The sequence below is a fragment of the Gossypium raimondii genome, chromosome 1 (assembly GCF_025698545.1).
Source record: "Gossypium raimondii isolate GPD5lz chromosome 1, ASM2569854v1, whole genome shotgun sequence".
In the NCBI taxonomy this organism is placed as follows: domain Eukaryota; kingdom Viridiplantae; phylum Streptophyta; class Magnoliopsida; order Malvales; family Malvaceae; genus Gossypium; species Gossypium raimondii.
In genome coordinates, this window is record NC_068565.1 from 15,832,005 (window position 1) to 15,855,409 (window position 23,405).

Consider the following 23,405-nt stretch of genomic DNA (forward strand, 5'->3'; position numbering starts at 1 on the left):
GTTTAAACAAATCAATAATATATCTAAAGAATAAAAGTCTTTTAATATAAATTGTACATGTACATATAAAACAATATTATATAAAAATACTTTCATATAAATCTTTAAAACATAAAAATATATATAAAATGAATTTTAAAAAATATATACTACAAAATAAAAAGCATCAAAATATATGCATTATACTGGATTTTAAAAGAAATAAAATAATACATTATAAGATAAAATAATAATATATGACAGTGATATAAATAGAATAAAATTATGCATGCAAAAGTTAGACAAATTGTTATAAAATATAATAACAATAGTAATAATAATAATAATAATAATAATAATAATAATAATAATAATAATAATAAGAATGATAATAATAACAGCGAATATTTCAAAGCTTTAAATATATATATATTAAATAATATAAACAAATAAAATAATGCAATAATAAACGTATTAATAATATTTAAATCAATAAATAAACAAGATGACATGAGGGAAAAAATATAAAACCGCACCATGAGTATATAAAAAATGTTTAAAAGTTTATTTTTAAATGCAAAGATTGAAGGAATAATAATAAATAAATAATAAATGAAAATAAGTATAGGTAAATAAATAAAATAATAGATAAATAAAAAATGCCTTGGATTAAATTGAAATTTAAATAATACTTAGGGGCCAATTTAGAAAAAAATAAATGATAGGGTCAATTGGGGGATTAAAATAAATCACGCGCAAAAGTGCGGGGACTGAAAAAAAAATTATTCTGATCACCCATGAGCACCGTTTCACGGAGGGATCTGATCAAAAACCAAACGAAATTCTGGGGCCAAATTTAAAAAATTTAAAAAAATAAGGAGGGAGTGAATTTAAAAAACGAATAAACGCAGAAGGGCCAAGGTTGTAAATAACCCATTTAAGGAAGACGCGCGGATCCCCCTGGAGTGGGTCGAGTCGGACGGGCTATTAATAAAACGACGCCGTTTTATGAGCTTACCCTTTGGCCCAAAACAGCGCCGTTTTGGGTAAGCTATAAATACAAAAAAAAAATCCCACTTCTCCTTTATTTTTAAAAAAAAAACCCAAAAATTTTCTCTCAAACTCTCTCACTCTTCCCAAGATCCGGCCATGGCTCCGGCCGCTGGCCACAGTGGCGGCCGTCGGTCGTCGACGACGCCGCCGCCGTCCGCGGTGGCCAAAAAATTCTAATTTTTTTTTGTTTTTTCAACTCTCGGCCTTAAACAACACCGATTTTCATCGGAATCGACATCTCTTTTGCAATATAGGTACGATTTTTACCCTTTTTTACTTTCGATTTCTTTGAACAAACAAAAATAAAATAAAAATAAATAAGTAGATAAGTAAACCGAAAAAAATAAAAAAGCTACCTTTGAGAAAGATCGATATTTGAAATGATTTTTTTCCGATCTCTTTTGATTTATTGGTGTTTTTCAATAAACATAGATTCGGGTCTTTTTATAGCCCAAAATTTCCTATTTTTTTTTATTTTTTTACACTGTTTGTGTTGTTGTTGGACTCTCCTAGTCCTTTTGCAGGCGAACATGGCGGCATGTGCGGGAACGGCGGCGCGCACGGAGGCTGGAGTTGGCGGCGGTGGCTGCTGATTTTTTGCTTAGGGTTTTTTTGTTTTTTTTTTGTTTTTTTTGTGGGCTAGGGTTTGTTATTGGGTATTGAGTTTGGGCTAGGTTAATTGAGTTTCTGATTGGGCTGCTATTTGGACTTTTAATTTGGATTTATTTATTTCATTTGTTAACTGGGCCGGTAAAATGGGTATAACAGTTGCCCCTCTTTGCTCGTTGTCGTGTAACGGGAACGGAGCAAAGACCCTAGAAATGACCAATTTTGTCCGGTAGAGCTTGGACCTTGGTGCTTCTATTCTTCAAGTAGCCTCATTCCACTTACTGCATCTTCAGAGGAAATAAGATTCGTTGTCTTTAGCTTTAATCTATTTTTCTGCAACGTCAGAGAAGTAAAATTTGCTGTTGTAGCTTTAACTTGCTTCACTGCAACGTCGGGGAAGTAAGATTCGCCGTTATAGCTTCAATTTGTAACGTTGGAGAAGTAAGATTCGCTGTTGTAGCTTCAATCTGCTTTACTGTAATGTCAGAGAAGTAAGATTCGCTGTTGTCACTTGAATCTTATTTACTGCAACATCAGAGAAGTAAGATTCGTTGTTGTAGCTTCAATCTTATTTAACTGTAACGTCTGGGAAACAAGATTCGCTGTCTTTAGCTTTAATTTGTTCCACTGTAATACCAAAGAGATAGGATTCGCTGCTATCTACTATGACGCTAGGGAAATAAAATTCGTTGCCCTCAGCTTCAATTTATTCCACTGCAACGCCAAGGAAATGAGATTCGCTACCCTCAGCTTTAATCTACTACGACGTCATGGAAATGAGATTCGCTGCCCTCAGCTTTAATCTACTACGACGCCATGGAAATGAGATTCGCTGACCTCAACTTTAATCTAGTACGACGCCATAGAAATGAGATTCGCTGCCTTCAGCTTTAATCTATTCCCCTGCAAAGCCAAGGAAATGATATTGGTGTCTTCGATCTGCTTTGTTGTCAGCACAGGAAGGCAAAATCTACTATCTTCGATCTACTTCACTTCCAATACAGGAAGACAAGATATGCTATTTTCAACCTACTCCACTGCTGCTCAGGGAGATAAGGCTGGTAGCTTAACTCTGCTTCTCTACTACCTTGGGAAGATAAGACTTGCCGTATTCGATATGCTTCGCTACTGCTTAGGGAGGCAAGATCTGCTATATTCGCTGATCTGTTCTTTGGGGAACATGACCTGTATAATCCATTTTATAAACCTAATTATGCCTAATAATTAGGATGCCATGATCAAAATGAATCAAATGCTCCTAACTAGACATGTATGAGTGATGTTTGCATGAATGCAAAATGTCATTTTTTTAGAATGATCCTTCTTTATCGCTTATGTTGTCATTGCTCAAAGTTTATTAAGGTCTTATCACCTACGTGCTATGACACCTTCTTGCCCGTCCAGCATCCAAAACAAAACCTAATCAGATTGCCCCACTATAAGCTTCAAAGCTCAATCCACTAGGACACAAAATTTCTACCCTCTTCTTCCCACTGTAACCCAAGGGTAGAAAAATCTGGTTTTTCCTCGATCTTCTCCTATCGCGATTCAAGGATATGGAATGTGAAACACTTTGGCCCTTTACACCATGCTAATACACAAATGAATGATTCTCTTCTCCAAGGAAACCCCTTTTTATTACTTGGTGATTGAATCTTTATCACCAACATAACATCTTGTCATTTTTTTCAATCAATACTTTTGACAAAAAAAATCTGAAGGGATATCTGAAGGGATAATCTCAATTTAGAATTTTCCTTCTTAGATATTTCAACATTTAAGCTTGGTGTATTCTAACAATAGTCCTGTTTCAGATTACTGTATTATTTAGAAACTTCTAGAGTAATATGCAAAACTTCCCTTGTGAAAGTTTTATTAGTCCATTAATCATTATTCTAATGCAACATGCTTGCAAAAGATTATAACACTGGATAAGAATAGGATAGCTCAAAGTGAATAAATTATCGAGAAGTATGTATATATATAAAAAAACTGATTGAGAACAAGTTTCTTGAAAGGAATAAAGTATTCCAAGAATAGCAAAGAATAAAGTATTCCAGGGACAACAAGTTCAATATAAATAGTATTAAGACTAGGTGCCCTAGATATCGCAGCTTGAGCTTCTTTGCACAAACTTTATGAAGACATGTGTTTAGGAGATCTACAGTACTTTGTCAATGCCCTAAACGTCGCATCCCCTTTCCTGTTAACTCAGGCATAGCAAGATCACCACATGTCCCAATCAAAATTTTGAGTTACTCCGATCACCTCATGTCCCATCTTGATCAAAATCTGAGCTGCCCTTTTCGGGTTTTCAACTTAAATCCCCTTTGGTCTCAAGGCGCCCTTTGCGGGTTTTCACCTTGGCCTCTCCTTTAATATTTTTTTAAGGACTCAAAGCGTGCTTTGCGGGTTTTCACCTTGATCCCTTCTCCTTTTAAGTAAAGTACCTCTTGACTGCATCTGAATTTATAGGGTTTGGCAAGTTTTTGCCATCCATCTCGCACAAGATAAGAACTCCTCCGGAAAAGGCTTTCTTTACAACATATGGACCTTCCCGATTTGGCATCCACTTCCCTCTAAAATTCTTTTGTATAGGAAGGATATTTTTCAATACTAGGTCCCCCTCGTGGAATTCTCTTGGACGAACCTTTTTGTTGTAGGCCCGCATCATTCGGCTTTGATACATCTGACCGTGTTGGATAGCTTTTAGCCTTTTCCCTCTATTAAGTTCAACTGATCGTATCGAAATTGGACCCATTCTGCTTCCTCCAACTTTAGTTTAGCCAACACCCGGAGAGAAGGGATTTCGACTTCAATAGGTAACACTGCCTCTATACCATAAACCAAGGAGAAAGGCGTTGCCCCGGTAGAAGTCCTGATTGATGTTCGATAAGCAAGGAGGGCAAATGGTAATTTCTCATGCCAGTCCCTATAAGTCTCAACCATTTTTCCCACAATTCTCTTGATATTCTTATTGGCAGCTTCCACTGCACCATTCATTTTTGAGCGATACGGTGACGAATTGTGATGCTTAATCTTAAATTGACTATAAACCTCAGCTATTGAGCTGTTGTTCAAATTCAACACATTGTCAGATATGATTCTCTTGGGCATTCCATATCGACATATGATCTCCTTTTTCAAGAACTTGCTGACTGCTGACTTGTGACATTAGCATACGAAGTAGCTTCTACTCATTTGGTAAAGTAATCGATAACCACAAAGATGAAACGATACCCATTAGAAGCTTTCGGTGATATTGGCCCAATGATATCCATACCCCACATGGGGAAAAGCCATGGAGAAATCATAAAATGAAGAGGCGAAGGAGGTGCAAGCACTTTATCACCATAAATTTGGCATTTATGGCACTTCTTAGCATAATTGATGCAATTTCCTTCTATGGTGCACCAGTAGTACATGAATCTCATAATCTATCTAGCCATTGTGAAACCACTGACATGCGTTCCGCAAATACCCTCTTGGACATCCTCCAAGATTTTCTTAGCCTCCACAGCCTTCACACATCTTAATAGTACCTGATCCTTTCCCTTTTTATATAAAATCTCCTCATCTAAGACATAATCAATGGCTAGTCTTCTCAGAGTCCTCTTATCATTCTCAACTGCCTGGTCAGGATATTCACGATTCTTCACATATCGCAATATATCTTGATACCAAGGACTATCATCCTTTTCTCCTTCTTCGATATTGTAACACTGAGCTGGGGCTTCATAGATGTTCATCTGGATAAGCTTCATGTCCTCCTGTCTGTTCACTTTAATTATGAAGGCTAGAGTGGCTAACGCGTCAGCCATCTGGTTTTCATCTCGTGGGAGATAGCAGAAAGTAATGTCATCAAACTCTTCAATCAATTCGAGAACCAGCTTTCGATAACTGATTAATTTAGGATCTCTCGCTTCCCATTTACCTTTGAGTTGGTATATCACCAATGCAGAATCCCCATATACCTCTAGTACTTTGATTTCACGCTCTATAACCGCACGAATGCCCATGATGCATGCTTCATATTCTGCCATATTATTTGTGCAATCAAAATCCAACTTGCAAGTAAAAGGATAGTGATCCCCATCTGGGGACACTAAGACTGCCCCAATTCCACTGCCCATAGCGTTCGAGGCTCCATCAAAGTTTAGCTTCCAAATGTGACCCACTTGAGAATCATCTTTAGTAGTTGCCATATACATCAAGTCCTCATTCGATAAATCAAAATTTAAGGGCTCGTAATCCTCTAAGGCTCTACTAGCTAGAAAGTCAGCTATTGTACTCCCTTTTACGGCCTTCTGACTCACATAGACTATGTTAAATTCAGAAAGTAAAATCTGTCATCTAGCCATCCTCCCATTCAAAACAGTCGCCTCCATCATATACTTTAAAGAGTTTAATTTTGAAATCAACCAAGTCGTGTGGTACAACATGTACTGTCTCAGTCTCCGAGTCATCCAGATCAAAGCACAATACAATTTCTCAACAGACGAGTATCTCATTTCAGAATCAGTGAATTTTTTATTGAGATAGTATATCGCCCTTTCTTTCTTTCCTGTCTCATCATGTTGGCCTAGCACACATCCCATGGAATTGTCAAACACTGCCAAATACAGTATCAGTGGCCTATCGGGGCTAGGTGGCGATAGTACTGGAGTATTAGACAAGTACTGTTTTACCCTGTCAAAAGCTTCCTAGCATTCTTCATCCCATTCACCTGGATTATGTTTCTTCAAAAGACGGAATATAGGGTCACATTTCTCAGTTAGTTGTAAAATGAACCGAGCAATGTAATTCAATCTTCCTAAGAAATCTCGAACTTCCTTCTGAGTTGTGGCGAAGGTAAATCTCGTATCATCTTGACCTTATCTGGGTCGACCTCGATTCCTTTTTCATTGACTATAAAACCTAACATTTTTCCTGACCTAGCTCATAAAGTGCATTTCGTTGGGTTAAGCTTGAGCTGGAACTTTCTCAGTCTTAAGAACAACTTTCTCAGGACCTGTACATGTTCCTCTTCTGTCCTGGATTTTGCATTCATATCGTCAACGTAAGCATCGATTTCTTTGTGCATCATATCAAGGAATAAGGCTACCATAGCTCTTTGATATGTTACCCCAATATTCTTTAAACCAAACGGCATCACCTTATAGCAAAACGTTCCCCACAATGTGAAGAATGTGGTCTTCCCCATATCTTCGGGATGCATCTTTATCTGATTGTATCCAGAGAAGCCGCCCATAAAGGAAAACAGAGAGTAGCCTGCTGTATTATCCACCAGAGTGTCGACATGAGGCAATGGGAAATTATCTTTTGGGCTGGCATTGTTCAGGTCCTTGTAATCGACGCACATCCTTACTTTCCCATCTTTTTTAGGGACTGGGACAATATTGGCTACCCATTTAGAGTACTTGATCGCCTGTAAGAACCCAGCATCAAACTGCTTTTTGACCTCCTCCTTTATTTTTAGCACAATATCAGGCTTCATCTTTCGGAGTTTCTACTGTACTGGCTTGCAATCCTCTCTTATAGGAAGGCGATGCACTATGATGTCAGTGCTTAATCCCGGCATATCTCGGTATGACCATGCAAAGACGTCTTTGAATTCTTGGAGTAACTCAATGAGATCTCGCCTCGTCCCTGTGGTAATGTCAGTTCCAATATTCAACTTTTTTCCCTCTTCCAAACTCACAATTTCTATTGACTCCTTGTGAGGTAGGATTTGTCTCTTTTCCTGTTCTGAACAAGTCCGGAGATAAGCCACAGACTACGTCATCTTCGAAGTCATGCAATCCCTCTAAACACATGTCTCGTTCAAAAGGAAATTCTGAGTTTGTAGCAGTGTCACTCATGTCATTGATATCTGGGGACCTACGGTGGGTACCAAAGAATATACAAAGAATATATGAATTTATGAATGATCATTTGTACAATATGATTATAGATGTAATGAAAGAATGATTTGGAAGACAATATCAAACAAATGAAAGAATAAAAGAATATTTTGCTTAAAGTGAATGCAAAAATGTATTTTATTAGAATAATAACGTTCAGACATGAGCCTATTTCACAAAGGAATTCCTATCATTTTTAGGCTAAAAACAACAAGAATGTTCTGAACATTACTCTGAATAAGCTCTAAAGTCTACAGGGATTTCTTCCGCAGTCCAATTATTTAGCTCGCTCACAGGTTCGTAAGGGCGTATTTCTAACAAGGTCCCTCTTTCAGCCGTCTCTATGGCATTTATATGATTGCCTTCCAACACTTCTTCAATATTTTTTCTCATTGGTATCTTTCGCTCGGCAGGGATAATCCCACCTAACACAAAATTTTCAGATATGTGAGGGAATATCATCGGTTCCCACTTGATTTCCTCCCCATTTATGCGTGCCCTTCTTTTCCCTTACCTATTCTATATCTCCTTCCTTCTTTGTCTTGTATTTGACTTGTACCCTAAGCCAAAACAGTCATACTTGTCCTTCAACATTGGAACCTCAACTCTTCCCTGAAGATGTCTCCTCAGTCCTTTTCCCGCCAGGGCTCCTCTTCCTACCATCAACTGTAAACCCAATCTTGTAGCCTTAGACATTTTTGGCACAAGCATTCTGCTCCCCACGGTAATAAATGTGGCATTCACAAACTCTAAGGACCGGAAAGAACATTCGACTGCCTCCTCATTTGTCTCCAAGTACGGTGCATTACTAGTTACGGCTGCAATAATGTCCTCTTCGACATTTATCGTCACCAATCGACCCTCTGATATCAACTTCAGCTTTTGATGCAATGACGAAGGTACAGCCCCTGCCGAATGTATCCATGGCCTTCCTAACAAATAATTGTAGGAAGGTTTGATGTTCATTACAAGGAAATCTACCTCATAGACAGTTGGACCAATTAATAATGGTATTTCAATTCTCCCCATAACCTTCCTCTCGGTGCCATCAAATGCCCTCACAATATTCTAGCACGACTTTATATGCGAGCTATCCACTAGTAACTTGTTGAGTGTGGACAATGGTAGTATATTTAATGCTGATCCATTATCAATTAGAACCCCATGTAAAGTGTACCCTTTGCATCGGGTAGTAATGTGCAAAGCTTTAGTAGACCCCATACTTCTAGGTGGTATTTCATTGTCATTGAAGAAGATGAAATTATCAACACTTATATTGCTAACCAACCGATCTAATTTGTTGACAGAGATATCATTGGCCACGTAGGTTTCATTCAACACTTTCATTAACGTGCTTCGATGTACTTCCGAACTCAAAAGCAATGCTAGCATAAATATGCGTGCTGGTTGTTTATACAACTATTCTACCACATTGTATTCACCGTGCTTTAAGAACTTGAGGAATTCTTTGGCCTCTTCCTCTCCTACTGGCTCATTGATGGGCTTGACTGCCTCATATTTCCTTTGTTCTGTCATTTCCTGTTCTTTTATAGGTTCTACTTGGGGACTTATTACATCGTAGCATCTCTTACTATGTGTATGAGAACCTAGACCCTGATTTTTTTAAAGCACCGGCTGAAGTCTCCCTTCCCGGAATGGTTACATTGCACTCATAGTTCAACGGGACGTTCTTGCTGTCCTTGTAAGAAAAGGCTGCGAGTTTCTAAATTGTAATTTTCGGTGCTACTAGTACCGCAGCGTCATTATTCTTTGGTTTTGAAATGATAACCACAAGATGATTCACATTTGAAGCCTTCATTGTAGGCTCGGCCGCACATATGCTTCCCTCATCTTTGATTTCTTCATAGAATTCCACTTCATTGTCATTCATCATGCATTGAACTAAGACTTTAAACTCCTTGTACTCCTGGATTTTGTGCCCCTCTTCGTGGTGAAACTCACAGTAATTTCTCATCTCTTCACATCTTTCCCCTAAATCTGAAACAATTAATCCCCTTTTGATCATCTCCTTCCAGACCCTTCTCAGAGGAGTTTTTATTTTTACAACATCTGCCTTGATTCTTTTCCCCATAGCCTCACTTATCATGTTTATTCCATTAGTAACATGATTGGGTAGCGGATTCTCTGTACTGGATGAATCGTCAAATTTGACAATACCCATATTGATAAACCTTTTAACCAGTTTCTTAAAAACGGTGAAATTTTCTATAGAATGCCCTGTAATTCCCGCATGATAATCACACTGTGCGTTTGCATCATACCATTTAGGGTACGGAGGCTGCAAGGGCTTTAAATCATAAGGGGAAACGACCTGTGCATCGAAAAAACTTTGATATAACTCCTTATACGACATTGGAATTGGCGTAAACTGGAGCCTCTCATTATTTTATCTTGTACCCAATTCTTGCTTTGATGAGCCTTACTGATTAGCAATCTCCTTTCCTGGTTGATTCACCGTAATCGACTTCGAGTAACCTTTGTTGTATGTACTTGTGTTATTCACCTCGTTTTTTTCCTCGAGGCTGACCTTTTATTACTTTCTCCGGCATCTATATTTCCACATCTTATGGCGTTCTCAATCATCTCGCCATTCATGACTATATCTGCAAAACTCTTTGTGGCACTCCTCAGCATGTGTGTGATGAATGGGGCTTTTAACGTGTTAATAAAGAACATCGTGGTTTTCTTTTCTAGGAGCGGTGGCTGAACTTGGATGGCAGCCTCCTTCCATCTCTGTGCATATTGCCTAAAACTCTCACTAGGTCCCTCCCCGAACTAATCACTGTGCATATCTGTGACATGACTATACTGCTTCATAAATGCTTGTGCTAGGTCCCTCCCCGAACTAATCTTGGTACAGCTCAATTGGTTGTACCACTTGGACCCTGCCCCCACCAAGCTGTCCTAGAAGCAGTGTATTAGTAGCTGGTCATTGTTGACATATCCAGCCATTCGTCTGCAAAACATAGTGATGTGAGTTTCAGGGCAACTGGTCCCATTGTACTTTTCAAATTCTGACATTTTAAATTTTTACGGAAGAACTAAGTCTGGAACCAAGCTCAGATCTTTAGCATTAATTCCCTGATGACTATCAACACTTTTCATCGCTTTGAATTTTTCCTCCAGCCATCTACACCTGACCTCTAGCTGTTTTGGCAATTCCACCTTAGCTTTGAATTTTAAATCGGGGATCACTGGATTAGCTGGGTTATTTCCTGGATTTGAACCTGATCCAGTTTGAAAGTTCACTGGCATCGAAGCACCGGCCTGAGGCCTAATTGTGACGGATGGTCGCTGCGGGTACATCTTAGCTTGGACTTGTACCTTAGGTGGAGTAAAACCTGGAGGATATAGTGGCTCATCCTTATCCTCACTGGGGTTGGTCATAGGGCCTTTCCCTTTATCTTTTCCCCCAGTGAATAATTGGGCCAACTCGGTCATCATGCTTTTTTGAAATTCTAGTATTTTGTCCGTCATTTCTTGTTGGATCCTATCCAACCGCTCTTGTATTTGTGCTTGTAGCTGGTCTTGCATCTCCTTTTGCAGTTGTTCGAGTGTTTCTAATCTTTGTTCCATGTCTTTTGTCTTAGCTCGGGTACCGTAACGATGTTTGGTTGGTAGGTTTTTTGCCGGTTGCTAGATAAACTGAAACGATTTTAACTAATTAGGACATTTTGGTGGATTTTAATGCATATGATGTAATGTAATGCAAATGCATGAAGTGAATGCAAAAAGGCATCAATTTAAATTCAATTCTATTTAGAAAACTTTACCAGAAAACAAAAAATTCTTTACATAAAACAAATTACATATATGGCTTAGCCCTAACACTTAAGGCCTTAATTTTCCTAAGCAGCGAAGCTAACTCCTGCCCCCGGTCTGATTCCAGCTCGTACTTTACACTCTATATATCAACTTGTACTGCCAAAGTCTGTAAGTAATCTGCTACCTCTTGAATCTGAGTTACAGCCTCTCCTATAATGTGATCTCTGCTTCTGACTTGGTTCTGACAACAAAGGAGCTGTTCTTTTTGACGCTCTTCATTGGCTTCAAGGAATCCAATCCGTACTTCACAACTTTGTAATGTCATTTTTAATTCCTCTACCCTTCTTTTCATTTTCTCAATCTTGTCTAAGCTCGCTTTTAGCTCCATTACAGAATTACGACTTCGATACTGATACAGAATTCTCTCCAGTTCAACCATTCTAGCTTTTAGCTCACCCCTTTCATTTCGGCTTTCTAACAAACTCTTCTCTAGGGTCTCGTTTCGTATTTGGGCCTCCTGGAACTTTCTTTACCATCTATCAGCCTTTACCTTTTCCTCTTGAATTTCTTGATACCACTGCTTTGAAGTTTTTCCCAGCCCGGTAGCTTTCATCGAACAACGCAACCTCTTATAGTATGTTTTCAAACTATCCAAATCTCCCTCAGCCTTATTCTTCCCTTTTCTTAATTTCTCAATTTCTAGCTTCTGAACATCCATGTCTAGTCTCAAATTCATCTTCTCTTCTTCTATTTGTTCTATCTTCTTTTCTAACTCTGTATTCTTTCTTTTAAAATCCTACTTTATAATCTCTAACTCGGAGGGGGTCATCTTGCGGATGTTTTTGTGTCGGCTGACTGTCTCCCTGACTTGGACAAGAGATGTTATCATTAATCCTTCTACCCCACCACTCAATATATTCAGGGGTCGCTATCGGACCCACTGCCAATATCTTCATCCGTCGAGTCTGATTCCAAGTATTGGACATCTCTCGAATCTTCTTGTTTTAACCATCGCCTTTATATAAAAATTCACACTGAGCTAGTCCTTGAGTTGCAGGTATGAACTGCCTTGACCTGTACTGTCTTAGCACTGGCAACGGTGCATAGCCAACAGTTCTCCAAATCCCAAGTAGGGGGACCCAATCAAAATTACCACATCTATATAAGATCTTATCTGGAAGCATCGAAGGAGCTCTCCATTCGATATCCTCTTCTCGAAGATTCCGAAAATTTTTTATCCATTTTTCTTTTGAGGTATCATCCCGTCTCGGTATAGCCACTATCTCCTTCAAAGGTGAATAATTCTCGGAGAAAACCCGATAAGAAACCTTATCCACTTTTCAGAAGTGACTATGGAACCATGCTAAAAGAAGCTGCGCACATCCGATGAATCTACCCTAACCTGTTCTCCGGCATTCGTTCAGCGATCTGAAGGTTTCTGTGAAAATTACTGGGACTGGTGTAACCTTCTTACCAAGTCGGTCAAAAAGATCGGTGACTGCTTCATCAACGTGCCCCAGGGCTTTGGGAAATATAACTAGGTCATAAACACTCAAGGCAAAGACATCAACTTTCCTCTTCACATCTGGGTGTGCTATAATTAAATCCCTCAAATTCTTCCAAGGAATACATTTGCTATCCCCCTTCTGCTTGATCCGTGCTACAACCCATTGCTCGCTCATCCCGGTGATATTCACCAATTTCTTTAAAAGGTTTGGGACATTGACAGCTCTCGAGTAAACTTTATCTACTTGAATCTTCGAGCAACGAATTAAAGCCATGTACTCCTCCACCGTAGATACCAGATCACCTCCCCCGAAAGTGAAACAACTGTAAGCAGGATTCCAAAACTGGGCGAGGGCACGAAACAAGTGTTTGTCCACCTTTATGTCAAGTAGATAAGGCAAATCTCTATAGCTAGAATAAAAAAGCTGCTTGACCTCATCATTCCACTGAGCCCAGATTTCCTTTAATTCTTGTAGACTATTCTGGGTTACACTAATCGAGTGAAGTCCCATAACTCTGATACATATCCTTCGGCTAAACGATCACATTTTTCCCACTGTGTTGCCCCAGACCAAGTTTGGAGAGCCGCATTATCCTCTACTTTATCAAAAAATTCATTTTCCATGATAAGCTCTCTATCTAGTAACCGAATATGAACCAACGCCTTTTATGATGAAATGCTGTGCAGTCAAAATGCCATGCAATCAAAGCAAAACACACAAAAGTTAGTATCATGTATAAACATAAACAGGAAATAATAAAGTACCTATTCAGGAATCTACTAGGGTTTGGTATAGTTCTACCTAAGGCAAGTTCCTAAGTTTCACTATATGAGGTTTTAACTTCTAGAGCAAAGGTACCCGAACTAGTAGATTCCTCGATCCTCACCCATTATAGGCTCATATGGACCGAGTTCAGTTTAGGGGAATACATTTCCCTATGGCTGCACAGAGATGAAAATCTCACGAAGACATAGGTACGGATGTATTCCGAAAGCGGTCCACTATCCTGCACGGAGGTGAAAACATCACGAAGGACTAGCTTACCACTCCCACTTAAAGCGGTAAATTTGACCAACTTATGTAATGCAAAATGCAAAATCACAAACTTAAACCAAGAAACCATACTATAATGGAAATGAAATTGAGTGCAAATGAGAAATTATGAATTTTAAAACAAATTTTAATTTTTCGACCATAAGACAAAAATTAATCAATTTATGGCCTGACTCTTTGAAAATTTTCCAGTGGAGTCGCCAAACTGTCGAAATCGTTTTTTTTGGCAAAAATTTGTTTAGATTTAGAAACGAAAATTGAGAGTCGCCACCAATCTTTTATTTAGGTGTGATTGGGTCACCTAAAAAGGTTTTGGTCTACAAGTTTTAGAAAAATAGGTTCGGGAGTCAGTTACGTACGAGGAAGGATTAGCACCCTCGTAACGCCCAAAATTGGTACCGAATTAATTATTTAATGTCTTAAGGTCGAATGAAAAAGATTTAAAAAAACGATTATCCTTTTAAAATCTTTATTGAGATTTATTAATTTGAAAACTAAAAAGTTTGGTCATCTTATTTCTATGAAGAATTCAAAACCTCGTAAGTTAAGGTACGATTCTTTGAAATTTTGACGACCACGCACTAATTTGCTTTGGTTTTAAAAAAACATGTCTCGCAATAACAAAATGCCGTATCCTGTGAGTTAGGACAAAACCCTTTGAATTCCCGAGGGTAAGTTTTAATCTTGAAATGTTTACGATTTTATTAAAAAAAAGGGATACTTAGCTATTTAAATTCAACGAAAAAAACTGAAGCCCAGTAAGTTAGGGCACAATCTCCTCAAGAATCTTGTACGCCGAATATTTTGAAAACTTATGTATAAAACAATTTCAGTAGTTTAAACAAATCAATAATATATCTAAAGAATAAAAGTATTTTAATATAAATTGTACATGTACATATAAAACAATATTATATAAAAATTACTTTCATATAAATCTTTAAAACATAAAATATATATAAAATGAATTTTAAAAAACATATACTACAAAATAAAAAGCATCAAAATATATGCATTATACTGGATTTTAAAAGAAATAAAATAATACATTATAAGATAAAATAGTAATATATGACAGTGATATAAATAGAATAAAATTATGCATGCAAAAGGTCAGACAAATTGTTATAAAAATATAATAACAATAGTAATAATATTAATATTAATAATATTAATAATAATAGTAATAATGAAGATAAGAATGATAATAATAACAGCGAATATTTCAAAGCTTTAAATATATATATTAAATAATATAAACAAATAAAATAATGCAATAATAAACGTATTAATAATATTTAAATCAATAAATAAACAAGATGACATGAGGGAAAAATATAAAACCGCACCATGAGTATATAAAAAATGTTTTAAAATTTATTTTAAATGCAAAGATTGAAGGAATAATAATAAATAAATAATAAATGAAAATAAGTATAGGTAAATAAATAAAATAATAGATAAATAAAAAATGCCTTGGATTAAATTGCAATTTAAATAATACTTAGGGGCCAATTTAGAAAAAAAAATAAATGATAGGGTCGATTGGGGGATTAAAATAAATCACGAGCAAAAGTACGGGGACTGAAAAGAAAATTATTCCCATCACCCATGAGCACCGTTTCACGGAGGGATCTGATCAAAAACCAAACGAAATTCTGGGGCCAAATTTAAAAAATTTAAAAAAATAAGGAGGGAGTAAATTTAAAAAACGAATAAACGCGGAAGGGCCAAGGTTGTAAATAACCCATTTAAGGAAGACGTGCGGATCCCCATGGAGCGAGTCGAGTCGGACGGGCTATTAATAAAACGACGTCATTTTATGAGCTTACCCTTTGGCCCAAAACGGCGCTGTTTTGGGTAAACTATAAATACAAAAATAAAATAAAATTAAAATCCCACTTCTCATTCATTTTTTTAAAAAAACCCAAAAATTTTCTCTCAAACTCTCTCCCTCTTCCCAAGATCCAGCCATGGCTCTGGCCGCTGGCCACCGTGGTGGCCGCCGGTTGCCGGCGACGACGCTGCCGTCCGCGGTGGCTAGAAAATTTTAAAAAATATTTTTTTTTGTTCAACTCCCGGCCTTAAACAACACCGATTTTCATCGGAATCGGCACCTCTCTTGCAATAAAGGTACGATTTTTACCCTTTTTTACTTTCGATTTCTTTGAAACAAACAAAAATAAAATAAATAAAATAAAATAAAAATAAATAAGTAGATAAGTAAACCGAAAAAAGTAAAAAAGCTACCTTTGAGAAAGATCGATATTTGAAATGATTTTTTTCCGATCTCTTTTGATTCATTCATGTTTTTCAATATACATAGATTCGGGTCTTTTTATAGCCCAAAATTTCCTATTTTTTTTATTTTTTACACTGTTTGTGTTGTTGTTAGACTCTCCTAGTCCTTTTGTAGGCGAACATGGCGGAACGTGCGGGGAAGTCGGCGCGCGCGGAGGCTGGCTCCGAATCGTGCTGCGACTGGAGTTGGGGCGGCGATTGCTGATTTTTACTTAAGGTTTTTGTGTTTTATTTTGTTGTTTTTGTGGGCTAGGGTTTGTTATTGGGTATTGGGTTTGGGCTAGGTCAATTGAGTTTCTGACTGGGCTGCTATTTGGACTTTTATTTTGGATTTATTTATCTCATTTGTTAACTGGGCTGGCAAAATGGGTATAACACCTATAATACACATATTACTTTTGAAATAGGCTTAAATATAACTAATTTATACAACTATTAACAAATATGCCAAACACATCACACTTATATATTATAACCAAAATTTGCATAAGCTTAAGCATCATATATATATCCATTAGATCAAAAGCATAAAAACCAAGCTTAACCAAAATGAATAAGTCATTTTTGCATGACTCATATTTACATACCCCAAAATTAAGTATAATAACTAGTCTATACATGCCATAAGTTCGAATTCAAACTTAACAATATACCGAAAGGAGTCGATAGTGTGATAGACTTCTCTGACGATCCCGGAGCTTGTAACCAACTTCCAAAATCTAAAAAAAAAAACAAAGAACAAATACACACAGTAAGCTTCCACAACTTAGTAAGTCATAAGCAAATGAGACATTTAATCATATACATAATTTAATCTAAATAAACATTAATAAGCCATCATAATTATATATATTTCCAATTTGTAATTTCATATATCAAAACATATATAATTTGCATAAATTTTACTTAGGTCGAATGCATAATGGAATATTAGTATATTTAACCTTTACTTCAACAACAACAAAAAATACGTCATTTGGCTGAATATATACATTCACATATACATACACATAATTCACATTAATTTATGACATTATATCATCAATTCGGACATTCAACTTACCATATTTTCATTACTCGAATGACTACATACCTGAGCCTTTCTAATCTAAATTTTTACACTCGATCTTAACTTATCATTGCCTGTTGAACCATTCGAAATTAAAAAGGATACTTGGATAATCGAACATATCATACAATGCCAACGTCCCAGATGTAGTCTTACATGTAATCACATAACGATGTCACTGTCCCAGACAGGGTCTTACATGTAAATCACAAGTCGATAACGACGTGTAACACCCCCAAACCCGTGTCCATCGCCAGATTAGAGTTAGGAGACATTACCGATTAAAACCCAACGCAGAACTGTCTTTCATTTTATAATTTATTCATAAATTAGACTAACTCAGTCACGAAATTTCATTCCATATATTATTATTATTATTATTATTTTAATTACATTCAAATAGCATTCATTCACTCACTCGATAAGTCATCTCATATATATATAAATATATATTAGCACATAACCAATTAAAATCAAACATGCATCATTAATCAAATTACATGTACCAACCATGTTTCAAAATTCAACCATATCTTTATTATTTACCTAATCAAATTTGATATCATTCAAATTCTTAAAACATTTCAAGCATATATGATTATATATCATAAACCAAGTATATATCAAAACATCTATTTGTACACATTTATTTCATTTCAATTTACTAACTATACTACATATTACAACATAGGTTGGGCAGCATATATATAAACCAAATTGGACAACGTTTTTACACCAAAATTGGACAGCATATATACACCAAATTGGACAGCATTTATACATCAAAATTGGACAGCATATATACACCAAATTAGACAACATTTATACACCAAAATTGGACAGCATTTATACACCAATTTGGGCAGCATATATATATCAAATTGGACAGCATTTTTACACCAAAATTGGACTGCATATAGACACCAAATTAGGAAGCATTTATACATCAAAATTGAACCCCATTTATACACTAAAATTGGACAGCATTTATACATCAATTTGGGCAGCATATATATATATATCAAATTAGACAATATTTTTACACCAAAATTGGACTGCATATAGACACCAAATTAGGCAGCATTTATACATCAAAATTGGACAGCATTTATACACTAAAATTGGACATCATTTATACATCAATTTGGGCAGCGTATATATATATATATATATATATATATATATATATATCAAATTATACAGCATTTTTACACCAAAATTTGACATGAACCGAATCATAACAATCCACATTTGTAAATCCTACCACAAATATATATATATATATATATATATATCATGAAGCATAATTTTTCCAACATGAACATATACCATGACCGAACATAAAGAAAACATAAACATCATTTCTAGCCATTTTCGCATGGCTTTATATTTACAATTTCAAAATCAACCAAGACAAGTACTAGCCTATACATGCCATATGTTCAAAATTTAGAACTTTCAAAATACCGAGATAGAGGTCAATAGTGTGACGGACTTCCTTAACGATCCCTGAGCTTGTAACCAACTTTCAAAATCTATAAAACAAAGAACAAACATACATACATTAAGCTTTTACAGCTTAATAAGTCATAAGCAATTAAATAATTTAAATGACATTTATAATATAATTTAGCTAAGACGCATCAAGCAACTCTTAATTACATATACATTTAGCATAGTAGCGAATTCATATAGTATCACAAAAATATATTAGCAATTAAACATCACTTGGCCGAATACACATATTCGCATAAACACACATAACTCTCACTTTCTATATAAAAAATACATCATTTGGCCGAATATGAGTGTTTATATAAATACATATTATTCTCTATATACCAAATATAATTTATATCACCATTTCAAATACTAAGCTTACCTTATTTTCATTAACAATGAATTTCACACTTACCTAACCCTTTTCGCTCAATTGCACATTCCACCACAACTAAAAAAAATGTCCGATGAACCAATCGGAACTAACTAGGATGCTCGAATAATCATATTTATCGTACAATGCCAACGTCCCACACGTGGTCTTACATGTAATCATGTACCGATGCCACTGTCCCACACAGGGTCTTACTCAGAAACACCTATCGAATTTCCTTTGGTTCATACAGGACTTTCAGACGTCCTAATTTGATCGAATCAAATTAGAATATAATATTTCTATGCATAATCATATTAGGCTATCACAATTATAAATTCATAGAATCCAAATCAGCATATTTAGTTTACATACAATCAAAATTAATAGTGTTTATTTGCCTATAGACTTACCTCGGACGAAAACGAACAGACGGAATCAACTATTCTACCACTTTCGACTTTCCCCGATCTAATTCCGCTTTCTTTGGTTCTTGATCTAAACATATTCAAATTAAGCTTATTTAAACACTATTATATTCAATTTAGCCTAAAAATACATAAATGGGAAAATTACAATTTTGCCCCTAATATTTCACACTTTTTACAATTTAATCCTTTTTGCTCAAAACACAAAATACTCAAATTTTAACTACACTCCTAATGGCTGAATATTCTTAGTGTCCATACAAGTCCATATTTTTCATTTATTTAACATTTTAGTCCCTTGAAAAAATTATTTTCACAATTTAACCCTAATTACTCAATTTCATCAAATATTCAAAACAATACATGTTAATCTAACAATTATATTTCATATTTCACCTACTAGCATCATCAAGCTCAAGCATTCATCAATGACACATTTCATAATTATCCACAATTCACAAAATTAAGACATGGGTTTCGAAGAACACGAAGCAACGATCTCAAAAACGTAAAAATTATCAAAAAAAACAAACAAAACATTACTTGAATCTGAGCTTCCAAGTGACCGAATGTACCTAGGCTTTTCTATTTCTTTGTCTTTGAATTTCGGAAATTACAAGAATAACTATGACTTTCTTTTAGTTAAATTTTAACATATAATAATTTATTAACCTTTTACTAAAATAACCTTTAAAAAATAAACAAACAAAACATATAAATTAAGGTCACTTTTGACCATTACCATCCACTATCCTTTAAGGACCTCATATTAAAAAGCCACAATCAAATAAACACTTTACACTTTAATAAGCAAATTTCACATTTTATGCAATTAGATACTTTTGTCAAATTTAACACATAAACAACAAAATTAATTCACGAAATTTTCAAAACATCAAATTTATATATAATAAACACGAAAAATAATATTAAAATATTTTTCAAACTCAGATTTGTGGTCCCAAAACCACTATTCCAATTAGAGTCAAAATCGGGATGTTACAACTCTCCCCCCTTAGGAATTTTCATCCCTGAAAATCTTACCGGTGAATAGGTTTGGATAACGCTCTTTCATTATATCTTCTGACTCCCAAGTTGCTTCTTCAACTCCGTGTTTATGCACAGTACTTTGACTAACAGAATTTTCTTATTTCGTAATTCTTTGATCTCACGAGCCAGAATGCTAATCGGTTCTTCTTCATATGACATATCAGAGTTAAATTCAATCTCGGTCGGAATAATCACATACGAAAGATCAGATCTATACTTACGAAGCATCGAAACATGGAATACATTGTGAATCTTTTGTAACTCAGATGGAAACAATAATTTATAAGCAACTGGCCCGATACGCTCTATAATCTCTTACGGTCTAATGAATCTCAGACTTAATTTACCTTTGCGACCAAATCTGAGTATTTTTCTTCCACGATGAGACTTTCAAAAACACTTTGTCCCCGATCTGAAATTCTATATCCTTTCTTTTCAAGTCCGCATATGATTTCTGACGATCCGATGCTGATTTCAAACTATCCTGAATGAATTTCACTTTCTGTTCAGTCTCTTTAATCAAATCGACCCCGTGTATCTTATTTTTACTGAGCTCGGTCCAATACAATGGTGTACGACATTTACGACCGTACAAAGCCTCGTAAGGTGCCATTTTGATACTAGATTGGAAGCTATTATTATATGCAAATTCAATCAGAGGTAAGTATCGTTCCCAGGTACCTTCAAACTCGAGGATACAACATCTCAACATATCTTCGAGTATCTGAATAATTCGTTTGGATTGTCCATCTATCTGTTGATGGAAAGCAGTGCTGAAATGTAATTTCGTACCTAATGCATCTTGTATTTTCTTCCAAAATCGAGATGTGAACCTCGGATCTTTATCCGAAACAATAAAGATAGGCACTTCGTGCAATCTTACAATATGAGAAATATACAATTCAACAAGTTTATCAAGCAAGTAATCTGAGCGAATCGGAATAAAATGAGCCGATTTAGTCAATCTATCCACAATAACCTAGATTGCATTTTTCTTACTCGGTGACAAAGGCAAACCCGATACAAAATCCATCGTAATCCTGTCCCATTTCCACTCGGGTATCATAATCGGCTGAAGTAACCCAGACGGCACTTGATGTTTGGCTTTAACTTGCTGACAAATTAAACATTTCGAAACAAAGTCAGAGATGTCTCGTTTCATACTAGGCCACCAGTAAAGCTGTTTCAAATCATTATACATTTTCGTACTACCCGGATGAACAGATAATCGACTGTTATGAGCTTCATTCAAAATCATTTGTATTAACTCTGAATTTCTCAGAACACACATTTGATTTCTGAATCTCAGATATCCTTCAGCATCAATTCGAAATTCTAAATCGACAATCGAATCACATTGAGCCTTCTTTGCTATCAAATCATTATCAACTTTCTGAGCTTCGCAAATTTGCTGAATAAATAACGGTTTTGCTTTTAACTCGGCTATTATCATACCATTACCTGACATAGCCATATGCGCATTCATTGCACGTAAAGCAAACAATGATTTTCAGCTTAAAGTATCAGCAACAACATTATCCCTTCCCGGATGATAGTCAATAACAAGCTCGTAATCTTTTAACAATTTTAACCATCGGCGCTGTCTCAAATTCAGTTCTCTCTGAGTCATCAAATACTTTAGGCTTTTGTGATCGGAATAAACATGACATTTTTCACCGAACAGATAGTGACACCATATTTTCAATGCAAACACAATAGTTGCCAATTCCAAATCGTGCGTCAGATAGTTCTTTTCGTACGGTTTTAGCTGTCTCGAGGCATAGGCTATAACTTTGCCTTCCTGCATCAAAACACAACCCAAACCACTTAAAGATGCATCACTATAAATAATGAACTCCTTACCCAATTCTGGTTGGACTAGCACTGGAGCTTCGGTCAATAAGGTTTTCAACTGATCAAAAATTTTTGGCACTTTTTTGACCACTCGAACTTAACATCTTTCTGTAATACCTTCGTTATCGGGGTTGCAATCCTAGACAACCCTTTCACGAACCGTCTATAATAACAAGCAAGTCCTAGAAAATTTTGAACTTCTGAAATGTTTTTCGGAGGTTTCCCCGAATACCTGATGCTGACACCACATGCCCTAGGAAGCTAACTTCACGTAACCAAAACTCACATTTACTAAACTTTGCATTCAATTGTTTATCTCGCAAAGTCTCTAACACAAGTCGCAAATGTTCTGCATGTTCGGTTTCATCACGAGAGTAAATCAAAATATCATCTATTAATACAACTGCAAACCGATCCAAATACTGTCTGAAGATCCGGTTCATCAAATCCATAAAAATGACAGGTGCATTAGTAAGTCCGAAAGGCATAACCAGAAACTCATAGTGTCCGTACCTCGTTCAAAAAGCAGTTTTTGGTACATCAGAGTCTTTAACTCACAACTGATAGTAGCTGGATCTCAAATATATCATCGAAAACACTGAAGCCCATTTCAACTGATCAAACAAGTCGTCAATCCATGGCAACAGGTATTTATTCTTTATGGTCATCTTATTGAGTTGTCGATAGTCGATGCACATTCTCATAGTTCCATCTTTCTTTTTCACAAACAGAACTTCGCGCAAAACCCTTATCTGTCAACTCTCGCAACTGAGCTTTCAATTCTTTTAATTTGGTCGGTGCCATTCTGTACGGAGCTATCGAAATCGAAGTCGTCCCCGGTACTAACTCAATCCCAAATTCTACCTCTCGAATCGGTGGCAAACCCGGTAATTCTTCAGGAAACACATCTGGATAATCACACACAACTGGTACAAATTC

At 36.0% G+C, this 23,405-nt stretch overlaps 1 protein-coding gene across 1 annotated transcript; it reads right to left on the bottom strand.

Moving 5' to 3' along the window:
- Positions 1–5,078: 5,078 nt before the first annotated feature.
- On the bottom strand, positions 5,079–7,138 carry LOC105786813 (uncharacterized). Its single transcript, XM_012613288.1, has 2 exons — positions 6,653–7,138; positions 5,079–5,948 (listed from the first exon to the last, which is right to left on the bottom strand). The coding sequence occupies exons 1-2, from the start codon at positions 7,136–7,138 to the stop codon at positions 5,079–5,081; spliced, it is 1,356 nt and encodes a 451-aa protein (XP_012468742.1).
- Between the last annotated feature and the right edge of the window lie 16,267 nt (positions 7,139–23,405).

What these genes read in the sequence shown, in the direction of transcription:
- LOC105786813 (XM_012613288.1), bottom strand. Translation starts at nt 7,138, where the DNA reads ATGAAGCCTGATATTGTGCTAAAAATAAAGGAGGAGGTCAAAAAGCAG. An exon ending in CAGAAGAGGAACATGTACAG is followed by an intron (nt 5,949 to 6,652) that starts GTCCTGAGAAAG and finishes TATGTGAGTCAG; the next exon opens with AAGGCCGTAAAAGGGAGTAC.